Raw genomic sequence first — 20,468 nt, 5'->3', positions numbered from 1 at the left:
TGAGCCCATGGTGCTCTCATCCATTTTGAATGCAGAGCAGGATCTTTATAAGTGGACTCCAATATTTCGGTGTTCTGTCTGTTGAGTAGTTTGTCATAGTTTATCCTGCAGGAGTACAAAATCATCTGTTTAATCTGCTTGGTCAATACTTGGATAGGGATAGTAATAAGGAAGTCATAGGCAGCCACTGTAAATCTCTTTATTCCAATACATTAATATTCCTGGTACTTTGGCTGTTAAGATTGTTTTAAATGTAAAAAATCTGTCTGTTAAATGTGCCTTTGATCTTTTTGGTTGGTCTACCTTAAAAATGTTAGGAATGTATTTTGGTTTTGAGAAAGTTTTTGTCTTTAAGATAAATCAATATCATATATACTTACAGTTTTGTTCATGAGCTTTGTTAAAGCTTATAGATAAAGTAGTCTCTGATTAAACTTTTTTTTTTTAACTGTATTTCATTTGCAGTATTTTGTGGCTAAGCTGTCTATATAGCAGAATGTCATTGATCTGAAGACTGCTGGAGACTTCTAGAGATGAACTGCTATGAAATGAAAACATCTTTCTAGACTTGCTTCATCTATCGTAACGTGAGTGTGGCTCAACCATAATTAGATTATTACAGACCTAAAACATACAAGGTAGAATAGCATGAGAGGATTTTAATTTGGTCATTAGCAGGAGTGCATGGTTAGTGTAGTAGGTGTAGTCATTAGCCTCTGAAATAGATGAGACTACATTTTCCATTTGATATGCTTCGAAGACAGGTCAAAATCCTTAACATGATTTAGGCCTACTGAGAAGGTCTGTAATCCTATTTTTTAATAAGCTCTGTATTTCATGTTAGAATGATACTTGTGTATGTCAAGCATTGCTGAGTCTCATTGCTCCACTTGTATTACTTTTGAAGTCGAAGCGCATTGTTCTGGAAGAGCATTTACAGAAGATATTCTTGGAGTCACAGCAGTCAGAGCTTTAAATCATGAAGGCTTCCTGGGAAATCTGGGTTCTCTCGATTCTGGTTTGTTTTTTTTGTTTTTTTTTTCTTTCTTTCTTTCTCTTTCAGTTGAGGAACAATTCAACTTCTCAGGCACTGAATGCTATAATGTACTCCCCCTTCTAATATTTACTCCTGTGAATGCCCATGTAGGCTGAAGCTCTGGCTGTTTGGGATTGAACTGCTTCTGTCTGGTAGGTCTGCCATTTGCTGGGGAGCTCCAAGGCTGTGCTGGGAAATAAAGGATGAGATGGGTGTCTTAAATGTAAGTTTTGTGTTGAACATTTATTGTTGTTGAAGTTTGTGTTGAAAAAGGTGGTGATCAGTGGATTTTACTTGCTACAGAAGAGATGAGCTTGGATGGCACCACGTGAAGGAGCTGTGAACCTTGGTAGATGCAATCTGAAGTGAAGCCTTGTGGAAGCAAATACAGACAGCGCTGCTGACTCTCAGCATTCTAACAGGAAAAGGCTCTTTTCCACTTCTGCTTGTCTCTGGCTTCCTCCATCATGAGGTTAGTGAGGACTTTGTATCTGTCTTCATAGTTCTCTGATACCATTATAGAATCATGTAATTGTTGAGGTTGGAAAAGACCTTTAAGATCATCAAGTCCAACCCTTAACCTATTATCAAAGAACTGACGAGCATGGCTCCACAAAAAGAGCTGAGAAGTTGGTGAAAAATGTCTGTGATAATAACTAGTTGATTAGGATGGTGTTTCTCATGTAAAGGAACTAATAAATAGCCTGTTTTCATTACTGTCTGCATCCCTGAGCCCTTTTCCTCTGCAATGCATTGCGGATTTTTGTGACTCTTGATGGAGCTGAGATCCTTAACTCTGGGTTGATAACTGTGAGCACATGGGTCTGTGGTGAGGAGAGCTCCAGATGAGTTTTAGAATCAATGCTGTGTGCTACCCTTCTTAATGTCTGGAGGTGCTGAGTTAAAGCACTTAAACAAGAAACAGGTACCAAGACTTGAAAATAAAAAGAAGAAAAAAAGCCCAAATCAGTATCAACAACAGAAAAAGATGGTTGTTGTTGTTGTTGGGAGCTTATGTGTTCTCTTCAAAACTGGATTCTGATAAGAGAGCCTATTTTTCTTCATAAGATGTGCATCTAAGGATTATTCATCCCACCTACCTCCCATTGTGACTGGGAAAAGGCTCCAGTGCTTGTTAAAATATAAGTGAGGTCTGTACTTGACTCTGTGTTTGCTGATTGGAGTTTTGCTGTTGACTTTAATAGGAGGGACATAGCCCTCTATGTGCTTTAAAATATGTCCTTTAATTAAAAAAGCCAAGTAAATCAAAGCACAGTGAAATTGGAATATTATTTCTTACCTTCTACACTTGTGGTGATTGGTTTAGTTTTTCTGAAGAGACTTTAATGCATATGGATATTTGTTTTTTATAGTTTTTCTTATAGCCCCACAGGATCTATTGCTGGTTGGGATTGGCTTGTGCTTGCTGATTAATTCCTTGCATCACTGCTCTTGAATCTTGTTGCGGTTGTTCTTGGAGAAATTGGCAGCAGCAGCAAACTGGCAGAGCTGTTATTGACCCAGAATAGCAATAGCATTGTTAATACAATAAGCAAGGTTTTCTGTGGACTACTGTGGTATTCTGTGGAGCTGATGAGCTGGTTAACACCTTTTACTTATTGTGCAAGGATCTGAGGCTGGAAGGGAATTAATGCAGTTGTGAAGCACAGAGAACCAAAATAGCAGTGATTCAGTTAGAGTAGAGCCAAATCTTCTTAAAATTAAACTCCATTGTGTTAGAGACTTCACTTTTTTGATACCTATATTATTAACTTCTCTGATAAGAGCAGGAAATGTAATACAGTGATATTGGAGAAGCCTTTCACATTAAATCTAAACTAGTATCTTGGGGTTATATGAGAAGAAACCACTCTTCATCTGGTGTCGTATGGGAATCAGATGTTGCAGAGTTTCTGTTTCTCAAGTTTACTATATAATTCACAAACCTAGTTTTTTTTTTTTGATAGCTTTGATTTTCTTAACTTTCAAACAGGTTGTTTGGAATGGGTGGGAAGGCTGTAGCGTATTATATGGGTATTTCTAGTTTCATGAGTAACAAATAATACCAGACAATTCAGGGAATTTTGTCATGGGCAAGAGCATCTACTTGCAAGTTGCTGCTAATGAAATCCTGAAGATCTTTTTGATAATATCATTTGGTAACTTTGTTTGTAACAGATTGGTGGTGTTCTCTCATATAAGTGCTCCAAGATTTGCTTTCTGGTTGACCTTTCTAATTGGACTGGATCGGGCACTTGGAACAGGATTGAGGCTGGCAGGAAAATACAGAATCATAGAGTTATAGATTGGTTTCAGTTGGAAAGGACCTTAAGATCATCTGGATCCCCTGCCATGGTCAGGGATGCCTTACCCTAGACCATGTCCCCCAAAGGTCTGTCCAACCTGCTCTTGAACACTGCCAAGAATGGGGAATTTACCACTTCTTTGGGCAACCTGTTCCAGTGCCTCACCACCCTCACAGCAAAGAACTTCTTCCTTATATTAACCTGAACTTCCCCTGTTTAAGTTTAAACCCATATGGAAGAAAGCTGAGGAATTCATATACTAAGGACAGACCATTTTCTGAACTGCAGTCAAAGCTTGGCTGTTCATGAACAGGTTGTTCAAGGGAGGTAGACAGCTTGGCTGTGCCACAATGCAGAGATATTAGATGTGGCCATACTGATGTTAACCCTGACGGTTAAAATGCAATGCAGGGGTAGCCAAAGTATCTCTGGGGAGGCTGGTTGATGGTACCTCCAAGGGGGACACTGCACTGAGCCAGAAAAATTTGCTGTAGCACTTGTGAACCTGAGATGGTACTGCCAAATAATGTTGCCTGTGTGGACTAACCAGTGTGACAGATGCTGTCTTATGGACCCTGGTACCTATTAGTACTGCAGTACCTATTAGTACTACAGTTGGGCTTTTCTGCTAATTCATTTTTCTTTCTATATATGTGTTCTAGAAGTTACATTTGAAGAGTTTTCCCCCAAATCCACCTTTGAGTTGTGATTATTTAAAGTTTACTTTGTTCTGTTCTTTGAAGGTATAACCGTTTGGAGATTAAATGTGAATGAAGATTTACATTGCAGAAATGCCTGGTTTTGTTGCTTCAGAGAATGCCGCTGTTTATATGCCAGGGGACTCTTGAAAGGTCCTTATATTCTTTTTACATGATCTGTACCATGGTCAGGCTCTCTCCTCTTTTTTTCCCCCCACACTTTCTCCAGTTTCCTATATTTGATGTCTAAAAACCTGTTCAACAGCACTGATGTCTCAAGCCATGGGTATGTAAATATTTACTGGCATGACAGTCAACAACAGTGGGAGGGGGGAGATTGCTACATCCTACCATTCAGGGAACCTTCAAGTTCTCTCTCACAGTGTGCAGCAGATGAGAACTGGGAAGGTCTGCAGTTTGTGCTTAACTTGATGTATTTTTGCTCTCTTGGTTCCTGTTTTGTTGCAGAAGTCATTCATATAGCTGTGGAAGGCTTTATCAGCTCTTGCAGAGACTTTCCCCTTCCACACCACTCAAGGCTGGAGCTGTAGTGGAGGAAAATGGAGCCTGTAGATCTCCTGGCATTTGTCTCTGTAGAAATGAACAGTGCAACTCTCACCCTGGCTTTGCTGACAGTCTTCGTGGTCCTGCTGTATTGGTAAGTGATAATGGTGAATATGGACTATGTATCAGACACAAAGCCTGCTGAAGCTCCCTCAACATCTATATAGTCTTTTATTCATAAGAGAAAAATGGAAATTGGCTAGAAGGGGCATGGAGGGAGAATTGGGTTGGATGCAGAGGTTGAAATAAATACAAAACTCATGATGCTTTTTAGAGAATTCTGTTCTTGCAATAATTTCTCTTTCTTGACCAATAAAACACTGACAAAATTTGTCTTCAAAATGAAGAACTTATCAGTGTTGGTTTCTTAGTAGTTTTCTGTAGGTGGTAGGAACACTGGTGCTGGTCAGGAAGAAACCGAGTACTTGTTGGACCTTTTCTCTGTGCTATGCTGCACACTTGTTTTTCTCTTGTTCTTTCCACACTGAGTAGTGGATACAAATCAGAATAATAGCAGCCCTAATGGTTAGCACAGTAGGCATTGCAGTGAGCTGTACTGAAATGAAAAAAACCCAGCACCCTGTTCATTTGTTCCAGAAATTATATTAGCCAATCTGGAGTGCTTTTTGGACTGTTTTTACTTGAATACCTCTTCAAATCCTGCCTTTCATTCAACCAATGTGGGTTGCTTGTTGTTTTTTTTTTTCTCATTTGTATGTGTGTTCAAGAAAAAGTTTCAGGGATGGTGGTAGAAAAAGAACCTTTGCCAAAACCTCAAAACTCATATTGAAGAGAATAGTGATGACTCCATGAGTTTAGCACAATTGTTGTAGCAGTGTAAATGACAGATCACTTCTGCCTATATTTCTTCATTCTTTGACCCTGCTGAGCTTTGTTCAAATTCCTTCTGTGTCAAGGGAGGGTGTAAAGAGACTAAAGGAGAGTCAAGTCCATATTTGATGTGTGTTTCCGTATCAGATAGGTGGGTGAGCCTGCTTGCTTAAGATCTGAGCAAATCACCACAAACATGCAAGTCCTACTTCCTTTGAATTTTACTGGGAAAAAGAATGGCAGCCCTAGATTTTTCAGTAAAGCCATGCTGTTTAGCTGTTCATTTGTGCATATCTGGGAGTTTTTAAGGGAACGAGGGTGAGGGCAGAGGCACATCCGCAGTTCAGAAATGCAGCAGAATCTGGCTACCTGTGAGTCCGCTGAAAGAGCCTGGTGCTTCTACATAGTACATGCCAAGATGTGCTGAGTTCTCTGAAGACATAGAACTACACTGTGTAAATGTAGGGTACATTCTGGTGCGTGATTCTCCAGAGCCTCATTTTCTGGTTCAATTTGAAGAAGGTTGTTCCTCCCCTTGAAGTAAAGATGTGGCAGTTTAGTGTGGAATTCGGTCTTGCCATAAACAAACCTAGCTCTGATTGCAGAATCAAGTCAGGCTGCTGAATTGAGTGCCTACCATGTTAGGCATTAGGACAGTCAGCTGCCGAATTGAGTGCCTACCATATGTTTCAAAAAGTCCAATTTAGGAGTGAGGTGGGAAATTCCCTTACAGCAGAGAAACCCCATTCAGTGTTTCCCTTTTCCTGGCTGAAGATGAGTTTTGTGAAGGCATCAAGTAAAGGAAGACTGAGTTTTAGATGGGAAAATGTTTTATACTCTTAACTGCTAATGGTTATTACTAGCCAGTCTTGTTGACCTACAGATACAGGTTGATTTGAAGTAGCTTATTAAATACAGGTGTCTATAAGTCATTCTTCCAATAAGAAGCTGGTGTTTCTTAAACCTGCAATGAAATATGTGGGCAACACCTATGGCTATTGTTAGGCTTCCCTGGTGGTTAAGCTATTCAGATGCACTTATTTCAGTAAAATGCACTGAGGTTAATTGCTTCAAGCATATCTGCAAGGTTGTTGTTGTCAACCTATTTGAGAGTTTATTACTTGTCTGTTTAAACAAATGAGTGAAACCCACCGCATGCTCACAGCTTCCTTCATGGAAGGAAGAGACCTTGGGTTCTAGGAATTATTTAAGAAGTATGTAGAGGGTTGCTAATAGAAATGCATGTCCCTAACTCTAGAGAATGTTTTTATTACTATTGTGTTGCATACCCAACTGTTTGACTCTTCTAGGAGTCAGAAGACACAAGTTTTATGTATGGCAGGAGTAATAATAAAGTAATAACTCTTCAACTTCTTTGACTTTTTCATTCTAAGCCTTCATCTCATTTTTTAATAACTTCAAAATTCTTTTTCCAGCTTTTTTTTTTCCTGCTACCGTTGTATCTTTTCAGAAGGGGGGGAGGGAGGAATGAGTGTTTGCTGTTGTAAATTTTGTTATGGTAGCGGCTTATGATTGATTGGGGTCATATTGTGTCAGCTGTTGTGTGAGTACAGAGAATAGGCAGTTTGCCCACCTTGGTGGCTGTAAAAGGCTTACAAGCTAAACAGAAGATAGTTATGGGTAGAGAAGAGAGTCAATAGATCTAATGCAACATTAGAATAACAACATGGTGATGGCAATTGTCATGTTATTGGGCTATTTCGTTTGCATGGGTTTTGTGGATGGGGGTACTTGGTGGTTTAAATGACAGCCTTGAGCTGCTCCCCATCAGCTCCACCATCCATCAGCACTGGTGACGTGTATTGCAAGGCCAGCTGTGATTTATCACAGTTCATCTGGCAGGTGGTATCTTGCTAAGTTGTGATAAGACCAATCACTTCACATTTTTGGGTGAGGTGAGGTCATATGAAATGGGGTGGGGGGGAAGAAGCAAGGGTTGATTGGTAAAGGGAGGAGAAGCTGTAGGTGAGTAAAAATAAATTTCTAGAGAAGATACGGGTCTTAGGAGGAAACTTGGATGATTTAATAATGTTTTTTAGACTGTTATTCATGGTACAGTGAAGATCAATAACCCTTTGTAACAAGTCCTCTAATAGTAGATCTTTGATTTCTCATGTGTTGCCATCAGTACAACACGAAGGTAGTGTACTGTGCCATTTTTAAATCGGTGGAAAATTCAGCAACTAGAATCTCTCAGTGTTTTTCTTCTGCATGACCTTAAGTCAGCTCTAAGGAGAGGATTTTTAAGGTAGTTGATTTAACATTGGGAGTAGAAAGAACAGCGAAGCTTTTTGGTACATTGTCTCTTCAGATTTGAAATGGGAAGAATCAAACCTGCGGTTGCCTTTTTATTAAACTATTAATTTAAGAGGTTGCTCAAGCCTGCGTGCTGTCCCCCATTCCTGAAGAACTTACTTGTCTGCTACCCTTCCCATCCTTAATATTTCCTTTCAGTAGGTCAAAGTCCCTTCTTGCACACTTCATATCATGGATTCTTCTACAGCTGTTGCTATCTCATTACTACTGTGATAAATGATGATATTACTCCTTTAGCAACCACAAAAAGGCATAATATGGCTAAATACATAAAGTTTAGCAATATCAGTAGCACAACACTGAGTGCTCTTAAAAGGATCTCTTGTCCATGTCTCTCCCATCCCCTGTGATTTCTACTAGCCAAACTGATTTAAGAGCACTTTCTTTGCAAGGACTGCTGTTTCTATTCACTTCATCTCTGTGGATCTCTCTTTTGTTTTTCAGGCATGAAATAAAAACAAACACTTAAGGGAGGAATGAGGTTAACATTTACAAATCCCAGTGATATTTTCTATTGAAAAATACAACACTATATCTATGCAACATATTTTTCATTTTCATTTCAAACATACACTGAGTTGGGTATCCCATGCTTGGTTGTAGCTGCAGACATTGCTTTGTGTCTTTCTTTTTGCTGTCTGGGAAGATGTTTGATAAAATGAAAGCCGGAGTTTATCTTGCTTTAAAGTGTAATGTACCATAAGCTTAAGCATTATGAAGAAGCTGTCACAGCATTCAGGTACCTGTGTTCAAACTGGATTATCAACCCTTTGTCTAAACAAACCTGGGGTTTTTGTAGAAACAGGGAGGCTGGATAGGAGGTGTTTGTTTATGTTTGTAAGATAACATCTAATTGCATGCTTTCAAACATAGGAAAACATACACTAGGGGTGTTCTTGCCTGTTTCTGAAAAGCTAGATCATTCAGAAAGATGCCATTATTACATTGAAGTAATGTTAATGATCACTTGTGTTACAGAAATGTATAGAGAGATTGAGAGATTTGGGTTCCCCTATATCTAGATACTGTCCACCCATTGCATTACAAGTCAATCCTGACTCAAGACATTTGCAGTCTGTGATCACAGAGAATGAAAGTATTTTTTTTTCCTCTGGCTTTAGGCCTAAACTTTTACATACACTTAGATGCAGGAGATACTTAGACATGGGGGACAGCATATATTAAAGTTCACCCGTTGGTGCCATACCTGTGCTAGACCACATCAGAAGTTAATCTCAGGACAGGTAGTATTTTGATACAAGTGACTTCAATACTGTTTCTTGATTGGTATTACTTTACGTCTGTGGTTTTTAGAAAGGGCTCAGAAAGAGAAAGTTTGGAGGTAATCCGTCTCCAAATAAAATTTCATTTTGCAGAACCTTGCTATTTGAGCTTGAGTTAAGCAAAACCGAGATCAAATAGATCTCGGGTATTACTACTTTAGCAGTTTATCAACTAGATATCACCTACAATTTGCACCATTTTTTTCTTCTCAAAATACCGATATTTACAAAAGGTATTTGATTGCTAGAGCTCCAGGCATTTGGTTTTAACTTTTCCAGCTGTCACTGCTGTCATCAAATTCACAAGGCTGCAAGGACCGCTATGGCTGGCAACAATCCTGGGTACGGAGCAACAACATATGCTCATAAAGATGTACAGCTCTGCTCTCATGTCAGGATCATTGAGAGGCCCAGAGAGGCATCCTAATTGTTGGGTGTTAAAGCATACTTGTTTTCTGATCTAGTGGAAGGTGTTCCTGTCCATGGCAGGGAGTTGATATTAGATGATCTTAAGGTCCTTTCCAACCCAAACCATTCTATGATTCCCTTGCTGGCAGAAAGGGAATTTCCACAACTGGCAAGTGCTTTGGGGCTGTCTTGTACATCCCTCCCACAGTGGTGGCTGACCGCAGAGCTCGGTGCTGAGGTTATGGTCCCTTGTAAGCTTCTCAGTTTGCAGTAAACCCTGCATCATGTTTCTAGGGTCAGAAGGCAAGGAAGTTTCGGTTTTAGCGTGTTCTGTTAACCCCAGCTGTTGTTTCTTTTTTGACTAAAATGGCCGTTATGTCAGTGGAAGTCATTCTCCTTCTCTCCCCTTCATTCAAACAGCCCATTACGAAAGCTAGAAGGATCTGACTCAACAGGAAACATCAGCAAACTGCTGTTGACAGAAAAAACTAACAGATTCTGAATTGTCTTTGTCATGCAGCTTTACATCAGGCAAATTTGGAATTCCCACTAATGTGTCAAACATAATTTAATCCCACAGCTGTGCAATATATGGCCTCATCTTTGAGCTAAATCAAGCATCTCTAGGTAAGCTTGAGAAGGAGCAGAGTAAGCTACTGAATTATAATTTGGAAAAGTGCCATGCCACAAATGACTAAATACTTTCTTTCTCTGAAAACAAGGTAGATCTGATCATCCCCAGTGAAGTTCACTTAGTGCTCTGATTATGCTATTTTTAGGTAAACAAAGTTCTCTTATTTTTGGGGGACAGGTAGAACAGTTTTCCATCATTACTTTTGCAGCTTCAGAGTTAAATTATCTGCGATGTCCTCAGAGGCTGTTACAACACCTTGGTTACACTGATACAGAACTCAGCCTCAAATGCTGTGCAGCTTTAGTTTTCCTTGCTTGCACTTCACTACAAAACTCAGAGGCCTCTTATGTTCAAGTTGTTTGTTTGTTTGTTTGTTTTAATTTAGAGATTACATGGCCAGTGGTGTTTATTTGAAGGCTCTCAAGTGCTTGCTGGGTTTTCTGCTTTTGTTAAGGTGCATTTTACTCCAACAGTCCTGTGTAAAGTAGTCAATCTCCAGCCTATTCAATCCTTGTGGTCTTCATTTTCCCCTAAATCTTTCCATGCATCTCATAAAATCCTGCAAGCTCAATTTGTTTTTAGTGTATGGAGATTGTAGTGTTAACAGTGTGTTAAGGTGGACATACAGGGATAGGATAGTTTCTTTTCATGAAGCAAGTATATTTACCTACCTTGTGGTATCACCTCCAGACCTAGTGTTCAACAGAGCACGCTGCAAAGCTGGCTAATGCACACAAATGCCACTAGGTAAATAGGAGCTGGACACGACCCTTAGGCAATCCCATTTCTGCTTTCCCATCCTGCAGAGCTTAGACTGGGTCTGGTCTGGACTGGGTGGCTCAGGCAGGAGAGACTGGCAAGGCAGGGGAATTTACCCTGGTTTCTCCATCAGGCAGCTTCTGCCTGGGGTGTCTTCTCTAGAGGTTTACTTAGCTTTTCTGGACTAGCAGTTTGGTTTTAACTTCTGATCTGCTGTTTGCCTTGGAGCAGGTTGCTTTATTTAAATTGGGGATATTCGGGTGCCTCACAAACTGATTTTTGGTGCTCTAAATTAACTTCTAGGAGCTCCTGCCTCCATCTACTGACAGTATTAGGAACCTGAGGAACTTAGTACACTGCTGTTGGTGCATTAAATGAAACTGAAATTAAATGGTGAAAAGAAGCAATGTAAATAAGCTCCTTACAGAGAAGGCTCTGCCTATGTGATGAGTAGTCACTCCATCCTATCGCACTGGGGCTGTCTCTTGCTATGTCTGCGCATTTAATTGCCAGGCTCAGAGGGGCCTCTCAGGACTGCTGCAATTTCTCCAAACAGTGCCAGGAATTCTGCTCTCCCCTGAATGCTGGGGAGCATACTGGCAGTTCCTGTGGCTGCCCTGCACTGGGGTGGGTAGTTTTGTATCCTCATGTGCTCCAAGGGGCATAGACTTGTTACTCCACATCTTTCAGCCAGCAGAGTGAGGGTCCTGCCAGCCTGGCTGTGCTCCCTCTTAAATGGTGAGTTAAAACAGTGGGCAGTTTTGACAGGTTAGACTTCCTCAGAGTGCTGAAACCTAAATCTGTGTTCTCCCTTCTTTTGTCTCCTTCAACACTGAGCCCATCATTAAAACAAAGTTGCCTATATTCTTCCTCACTCCTTTTTTGTCTTTGCATCAGCCTTCATCAGTAACAATGTTCTCTATGTTTTGTCCTCATTGCTGGCTCAGCAGTAATTAATGCCTTTGATTGCCATGCCTTGCTCTTCCGTAGGGAAGTTTTATACAGTATTTAATGGAGCTGTCTGAAAACTATTTTAAAATAAAATATTGACATACTATGAGAGATTATTGTTTATCAGTTCCCCTTGACATACCCAAAACCTTTAGATGGATTTTTCTATCTGCTTTCTTCCTAAGTTTGATTTTAGCTTTTTTCCCCATTGAAACAAAGTTTACTGTTCCATGAGCTAAGTATGTGCTAACTGCTGAGAAACAGCCATCAGAAAGAACTCAGTGTGTTTTCTGGTTTGGGACTGGAAATACATTTATTTCACTTTTGCAGGAATAGGGGAGGAGCTTGCGAGAATAATGTTCAGTGTCTGTTCCTTCTTTCCCTTGCTTTATGCACCATTTCTAACACTGGTGACCGTTTCTTTTAATCTCTGCTTGTTATTTTACATATACTTTCTATGACTAGAATGATGCACAGGTCAGTAGGGATATGATAGGTCCCTAATAGCATGATAGATATCCCTGCATTAAAACTATACAAAATTCTCCATATCCATTCCTCTGTTAGTTTCTTCCCTAGCTAGTTGCTTCTTGCATGGTTCTGCAGAACCTGTGCGCTTGTCAGCAGAGCAATGAAGCAACAAACAAGGGAAAGGACAGACCCTGTTAGAATAATTTGTTTCCTGGATAGGAAAAGATATTGGGTGCCTAGCAATGGCTGGAGAAGGATTAGGAAGAATGGATTGGAACAGAAGGATATAGCTCCATATGAAGTGGGTTGTTACAGACTAAGGCCAAGTACGTTTGGGAGAGTTGAGGCTAAGGGAAAGAAGCTGAGCTGAGATGTATGTTTGGAGTAGGGCAGGGGGCAGTGGCTGTGTGCTTGCGCTGATGAAGTCTACTTCCTTATTAAAAATAGTTCCTTTCGGTTATCAGAGACCTTGTGATACTTGTTAGGACTTGGGGGGTATGGGAAGGATGAAAAGATGGAGGAGACAGGTAATTGGTAGCTGTATGATCACAAGCTCCTGCTGTAGGAATGCTCTTGGATGAGAACTACTTCCAGAGTTTTGAACCTGTAACCCCAGTATTCTTTTAACTTATTCAGTAGCAATAAATCTGATGTAATCTGTGCATGCATGTTTGTGGTTTCTCATCCAAAAAGCTCCAAAGAGCTTTTTTATGTAAACACCCTCTCAGTAGAGCTATAACAAGATGAAGAGGTCATTGAGGCACGTGGTTTGAAATGTGGGAAAGACATGAAATATAGCCACCCTGGGAGAGCAAGGAGCATCTAAAGGATCTTCAATGTGTTGCATGCTAGCATGAGGGACAGGGAGTGATGGTGGTCAAGACAGCAAGGGCCTTCTTTCCAGCTCTTAAAATATCACTATGATCTGTTTGCTCTCCAGAGATGTTAGTAAACCTCAGGTTTAAGATTTTCTGAAATATTCATCATGGGCTGAGATGAAGCAATCTCTCTAAGAGAGGACTCAGTGTAAGCTTTATAGTAGGAAAACTGAGAAACTGTACGTTTAGTTAGGGTGGATTTCAGTGAGCATAACACTAATGTTCCAGATTGTTTCATGTCTCTGAAAGTTATGATGTATGGTACACAGCATGGTACACTACCTCATCACTTTAATCTGGGATCACCCAGATATTTCCTCAGTAGCCAGTCAGGTCAGAGCTCTGGCCAAGTGAGAGGCAACACAGCTTTAAGAAGGGAAAACACCTCTCAGTGGTTCCAGAAATACTTTAGGTCCACTCTGTAACTATTGAAGTGGGGCTGTTCTGGAGTGACGTTCAGCAGCCTTCACTTCTAGATATGCATCTGGTTTGGTGTCTGTCATCTCCTCATAAGAGCTAAGAATAGGTGGGACAAAGACAAACGATCCTCAATTTTGTGATACCTATTCCTAGCTATGTTAACAAACCTTGAGCCTTTCTGATCTCAGAAGAATAGTATTTTAAACTTCCTTTGTGTACCAGAAAGTTTTAGATATCAGGTCATTTCTGACAGTTTAGATATGATTCTCAGTAGTTAGGTTTTTAAACTTTAACTCACTAGCAGTAGCCAAGTATTTAGTGGTTTCACAATTTATTTTCTTTCCTGAGACACGACTTTTTCTTAATGCAAATGGGAGTGCTGTCAACTTAAGTGGAAAACCAGCTGTCTGGTGTTCTCCTAGGAGCCCTGTTGTTGAATGAAGAGACCATCAGATCTTGGGTGTCAGGCACAGAGGAGTGAGGAACCTCCCCAGAGCAAGATTGCAGAGAAAGCTTGGAATATCAACTATGGGCACAAGGTGGTGAAAGGACCATAAGAATCTGTGCCTTCACAGGACGAGTCCTGTCAGGACTAGGATATTTACGGTATAAGGATGTTCATCCTGCCAGGACTCAGGCTGGGATTTGAGACTTGGGATTTTAGTAACCTGCCTCCTCAGCTTTAGGAGAAGCAAGCTATTAACAAGCATGGTAAGGGAGGCCCTCGTTACCGTGATAGCTGGTGGCTCAGTTCCTCTTTCAAGCTTTGACTATATCACTGATAGACATTTTGCTATTTGTTTTTTGACATTGCTAGGGATTCTGTGCAGTAAAGCCTTTTCTCCTTCCTTCCCCTCCTTTTTATTTACGTTCCTGAGTGAGAGCATAGCAGAGCAGTGAGCTCAGTGCCATGGAAGCATTTTATATTTTGAGCAGAGATAAAAATCTCATTCCTTCTATAAACAAAGGAAATCAACAGATGATGCCCAGGAGAACCATTTCTCTATAGCCATTTTTCTCCAGCTGCTTTCTATTCTGTGCAGCTTGCAATGAACTTTATGAAATACATGTGTGGCTTTCTGTGTGTGCAAAACACAGGTTCCCTCCAGATAGTGACAGCTCCGTCTAACAAAACCCCTACATTTCTTTTCTTTTACAATGCTGTAATAATAAGATTACTAATAGAGTTGAGATGTTTGGTGGTTTAATAGTGTATAGCTTAGGAATGATAGAGGATATGCTGGAGGAGCTCTGCAGTCATAGCCGCTGCATCTTCACTCTGAACGGGTGTGGACTGTAGTACAGAGGAGGATGAGGGGCAGAAATAATCTGAGCATCATATACATGCTGGGGGGATGAGGATGCAGCAAAAAGACTTGTTCAATTTACTGCCCTGTGCTTCTATGTGTCCCTGTGTCAGTGAGGAGTTGCTCTCTGATGCTGCAGTGACTTTGTGGGTGGGCACAAGTCTGTTGAAGGAATAAGCCTGGTGGAAGGCAGTGAGAAGTGGCCCCTTCAGCCTGTTGGAAACCCTTGCTTTCCTGCTTTTGAACAGTTCAGACACTCAGGTGAGTGTGCAAAAGCTGCAAGGTGTTGGGGGGTTAGACCCAGTAGCACCGTGGGAGGAGATCAGACATGGGCAAGAGCAGAGGGTGCTGGATGAGGAGCTGGTAGACAAAGTGCATGGTGAGGTTTCACATGTCTGGGCGTAGTTGCAGGTCAGCCCTTGGCAGAGGTGGAGCTGCAGGGGTCTCTTATCTCAGTAGCATCTTTCTGCTTATCTGCCACCCTTGAGATAGGCTTCTGTACAGAAGGGTGGCTAAGCAAGATGTTCTTAAAATGAGGCCTGGGGGAGTATTATATATCTTTGCAGGGCCAAATAAAAGTTTGAGCATTGCAAGGTTAATGGGCTTTCTCCCATAAATAATCAGGAGCCTCTGAGATGTGGAGGAACTTGGAGCTAGCAGGGGGGCAGTAAAATTTGGCAACACTTCTTCTGGTCATCCCGATAAAGCATGGTTTAGAACTGAAGGAAAATACCGTGGCTTTTCATTCAAAAAGATCCTGAGAGCTTTTATGTAAACACCTTGTAAGTATACATGTATGTACACACATATGTATGCATTTATATTTACATATAAATAAGAAACTGACTCGGAACAAACAGCTTCTAAATAAGCAACAGAACATAACTGATGTGATCCTTGATAGATCATGCTTAGTGCCCAGAGCAACCCCCTTATACCATCTCTCTAGCCAAATGACTTTTGGCAGCTAAGGAAATAACCTTGGGTAAAGCCAATAGAACTTTTATAGCAGGGACGTTAGCTATTGACCTGGAATGTATTTATGACACCACTTTGGTTTGCCTTGTATATCTTCATTCCGTTGTTATGTTGTCGTGTGTTTTTGAAAACCTTGCAGTCTCTCCTTACCGCACCAGTATCTCTCATCGCAGCACTTGCGATGCAGGTTTACCCTCAACAGCACTGGATCATTCTCTAAAGCAGGTCTGATCTGGACCAGGCTGGGCACACGCGACAATTTTGGTTTAATTAATTGGAGTGCAAGACAAATGTTTTATGCCATTTTTGCTATGTTCCTGGGAGAAGTTAGGTTGTACCTAATCTGATTCAAAGTTCACTCTTCCATATTAACAACTAGAGATTGCTTCTACCAGATTAGTGCTTGGGGTGGTGTGGCTGGGATGGGTTTGATCAGAGGCTTCTTGCCCTAAACCTGAATTTACTGTGTCGTTAAAACACAGTCTCAAACTTGCTTGAGAACTCCCTTCTATTTACGTTGGGCAACTGCCCTAGTAAAGTTAGGGAGCAGCAACAAAAGTTCGGTAGAAATTTCACCGACTGCCAAATGCGCGTGAATCAGTTTTTTAAAGCTTGTATTTGTGAATGTGTTTCCCAAGGTGATTTGCTAATGTCTGAGCATTTAAGCTTGTAGCATCTATGGAACTTGAACTCGGAGCTTTAAGGAAATGAAAGGTAAGTGTTGTAACATTGCCGACTTTTTCAAAGAAGCAAAATATTTTAGGTGCTCAGTTCTTTCAGAAATCTGGATTTAAATGGGGGTTGCTGACAGTAAGAAATCTTGTCCCAGATGTTGGTGGCAATGGCTGGCTGTTTTTCTGGGTGACACTATTTTTTGTTAAGTTATAGAACTTAGGTGGACATCTTGTCTCATTCATTATCCAAGAAATTCTGAACTCTTAAATAACCACTCTAAACTGTTTTACTAGTGCAAGCCCTTTAAATTCATAGTCCAAATTTGATTTGCATTGCTTCAACCACTTAAATCAGTGATAAAACATTTGTGTTTTGCTTTTCTCACCTGAGAGTAGTTAGAAATAATTCTCTTACCTTTCAACTTTCACATGGGCCTTTTTCTGACTGAAAAATGTTGTTAAACATAATATTGATACAGTAAAAGAGCAACCCACACAGAAACCTAAGCTGCATCATAAATCCTTCTCTGAAGTTGCTCACACTGGTTATGTAAATAAAAGAAAATTGATGCTGTTTGCAGATTTGTGATGGGAAATTGTGTAGGGGAAATTGCTCTCGCGTGGTAGAAATTGTGTATGTGTATGTGTGCCCGTCTATCTGTCCACCCACCCATCCACCCAGCTCTTTGCTGTTTTGGTTTGCTCTGTAGCTGGCATACATACCACAGAACCACTACCTGAGGCAGAAAACGTCCTTTCTCAAGGTTTCACAGTGGATCATTACAGGGGCTGTTTTGTCTTTTCCTTGCTGGGCAAAGACCTTTTGACTGAAAAATATACTGCTCAGTTCAGGAGGAAATTCTGTATGTAGTCAGACACTAATGGCTTTTGGTTGAGTGTGCTCCCGTTGCAAACAGTTTGTAGAGATACAGTGCACTAGGGGATGTTTCAGCTCCAATGACTGTTGATCCCCAAGGATGCAGCCAATCCATCTATGGGTTGGGTTTGGGTTTTTTTCCTATTTGCAAATTGCATTGCATTTGTAAATAGCTGGTGGCCAAAATCATTATCAATGTGTTAATTTAAAGATCAATCAGCATTTTCAAAGGGTGGACAGTTTCAATGGCTTTTTCTGAGCAAGCTGGAGGCTTTGTCTTGTGGGCTATGAGCAAATTGTTACAAAACACAAGAGAGTTGGTAGGAGTTTGTGGAAGCGTAATTAATTGACAATGGTTTTCCAAAAAAACACATTTTCCAATTTAAAATAAGCTGTTAAAATAATTTAGAGTAGCGTTATGATAGTCCCTTGACACGCTTGGGTAGCTTTGGGTTAAACATATAAATAAAGCTGAAAGGACTATATTTAGTTCCTGACTGATCCAAGGACAACTCAAAAACTGAAGGTCAAATAACAAAACGAAGAAAAGAAAAATATAGCCCTCCTTGTTCTGTTCTGCAGCATGCTGCTTGGCAGCCATGAAAGTTCAATACTGGGGAATTTGTCACATACAAGTCTTTGTGATTTGTACTTAAAGTAAAGTAAGCAAGCATGAAGTGTGCTTACTTATTGACAGAAGTACATCACAGAGTCCTGTCATACTGAATCTAGACAGCAGCTCCTGAGTATTGCAGAATTTCTGGGGCCTGAGTATTGGAAGATATGTGAAAGACCAATTAATCAATGACAGCTTTCCCCATGCTCTGACTTGAGCCTTGGGCTCTAGTAATTTCTGCCTGGAAGTGAGCTAAAATATAACTAGGTGCTAAATGGTGGGTTAATACCATTGCTGGATATATATATATATTCTATTTTTTCTTTTGTATGTGCTATTAAAACTGTTTTTTTTGTTTTTTTTTTGTTTTTTTTTTTAAACTGATTGAGAGGAACTTCAGGTCACTACTGGCTTGGGAGAGCTAGGAGTCTGTGCTTGAGCAGGAGTTTGTTTAAACAGCCTAGGTGCAGAGCTCAATGCTTCCATTTCAGAGGTAAGGCAATGAGCTTCAACCCATCTATGTCAACCCGCCAGTGATGATGGGTTTGTTCCTCCCTGACAGAGAGACCTTGTGCCTGTGCTGCCAATCCAGACACAATCCAAGGTAGAATCATGGAGTCATATAATAGAATCATAGAGTAGTTTGGGTTGGAAGGGAACCTTCAAAGGTCACCCAGTCCAAACCCCGTACAATGAGCAGGGACATCTTAAACTGGTGTCAGCATCAGAATTTTGGGGGTTTTGACCATGGATCAGTTTACACGGCACCAGGAGGAGCTGGAAACTCTTAAGCAGCAGGGAAATCGTGACATAATTGCCATCACAGAAATGTGATGGCAGAATGATTTGCATGATTGGAGTGCTTGCAATGTATTGCTACAGGCTCTTCAGAAGGGATAGGTAAGGGGTCCAAGAAGGCTGGACACTCTTCAAGAATTAAATCCTCAAGGCACAGGAGAAGGTGGTTGAATTGCCAGGGAAGAAGACCAGCCTGGCTGAACAGGGAGATATTGCTGGAACTCAGGTAGAAAAAAAGAACTTGCCACCTGTGGGAAAAGGGACTGTCGCTCCATGAGGAGTACAAGGATATTGTTAGATTATGTAGAAGGAAAGTTAGCAAGGCAAAGGCACAGATAGAACTGAATCTGGCCACTGCAGTAAAACATAATAAAAAGTACTTTTACAAATATATTAGCAATAAAAGGAAGGCCAAGGAGAACCTCCATCCTCTACTGGATACTAGTGGAAACCTAGTGACTGAGGATGAGAAAAAGGCTGAGGTACTAATGCTGCCTTTGCCTCAGTCTTTAATAGTCAAACCAGCCATCCTCAGGGTTAGTGACCTCCTGTACCATATACACATATACAAGTCTATGGGGCTGGACGGGTTCCACCCGAGAATGCTGAAGGAGCTGGCAGAGGAACTTGCTAAGCTGCTTTACATCATTTATCAGGCGTCCTGGTCTAGTGGGCAGGTCCCAGAGGTTTGGAAGTTGGCCAAGGTGACACCTCTCTACAAAAAAGGCAGGAAGGAAGACCCTAGAAACTACAGGCAGATCCCTTCCCTGGGGTATCCTCTGGCCACTTTGCTCCAGCCAGTTGATGCATTCTGATTGCCATGCTTTTATTAAGAGATTTTGGTAGTACATGGTATAATTAATTATTTTCAGAAGCTTTATTCCCTTTAAACTGATTTCATACTACCCTTCCTCTCACTGAACTACTTATGAAATCTTATTCAATTAAAACTACAGGGTAGTATCTCACAGGATAGTGGGTTTTTCAAATTGGGTAATATATCAAATGTGTGCATTGTATGGACAATGTCTATTGAGACAAAACATTGGCTACCAGTTGGGTGAAGATCAAATGCATCCTTAGTGGTCCTCAGAAATGAATGTAAGTACATGTGGTCCAACTTGGCTAGCAACCCATTCCAAGATGAATTCATTCGACTCTGAAACTGCAACATTGAGGAAAAACTGGCACCTTTTCTTTTATGGAAACCATGTCTTGCATAATAGTTTTTGCAATTTTACTTTAAGTCTAGGTTTTGCATGTCAGAGATAATGGGAAACAATGATTTCATTCCAATTATTATCTGGCTGTTTGCATTTTCTAAATGTAAGTCTCTCTTTTAAAAATAAAATTGTGCATGCTGTGTCTAAAAGTAAATTAAATTAGAGGCCCAGTAAGTAGGACCATCCCTTCAGCAATGAGTTAGTCTCTTTGGAGAAATGAAAAACAAATTGAGATCGTCCTTAGCCAAAGTTCCAGCTGATGCATCATTTTTGGTCTGCTTGTTTCTTCAGCTCCTGAATTTATTTGATGTTTAATCTTAGACTGTGTTTCAGAATAAAGTGTAAACTCAGTTATGGTTTAGAAGACTGGTTCAGATCTTGTCCCAGTGGAGGCCTGTGTAAACTGAAACTTGAAATTT

At 40.6% G+C, this 20,468-nt stretch overlaps 1 protein-coding gene across 5 annotated transcripts in view; it reads left to right on the top strand.

Annotated features, from left to right (window-relative positions):
- TBXAS1 (thromboxane A synthase 1) overlaps positions 1 to 20,468 on the top strand; it is a 239,217-nt gene that overhangs the window by 9,375 nt on the left and 209,374 nt on the right. For 4 of the 5 annotated variants that reach the window (XM_057420685.1, XM_057420693.1, XM_057420690.1 and 1 more), the window contains exon 2: positions 4,509 to 4,698. In XM_057420685.1, coding sequence (XP_057276668.1) covers positions 4,601 to 4,698 — 98 coding nt within the window. In that variant the 5' untranslated portion in view covers positions 4,509 to 4,600. Of the gene's footprint in view, positions 1 to 1,649; positions 1,666 to 4,508; positions 4,699 to 20,468 lie in introns of those variants that run through there. The other variant, XM_057420686.1, reaches the window with a different exon arrangement.

Source organism: Pezoporus wallicus, unplaced genomic scaffold (assembly GCF_028554395.1).
Source record: "Pezoporus wallicus isolate ANWC-B61680 ecotype Strahan unplaced genomic scaffold, APGP_CSIRO_Pwel_v1 contig_2871, whole genome shotgun sequence".
NCBI classification, from domain to species: domain Eukaryota; kingdom Metazoa; phylum Chordata; class Aves; order Psittaciformes; family Psittacidae; genus Pezoporus; species Pezoporus wallicus.
This window is presented reverse-complemented; position numbering and strand designations above follow the sequence as displayed.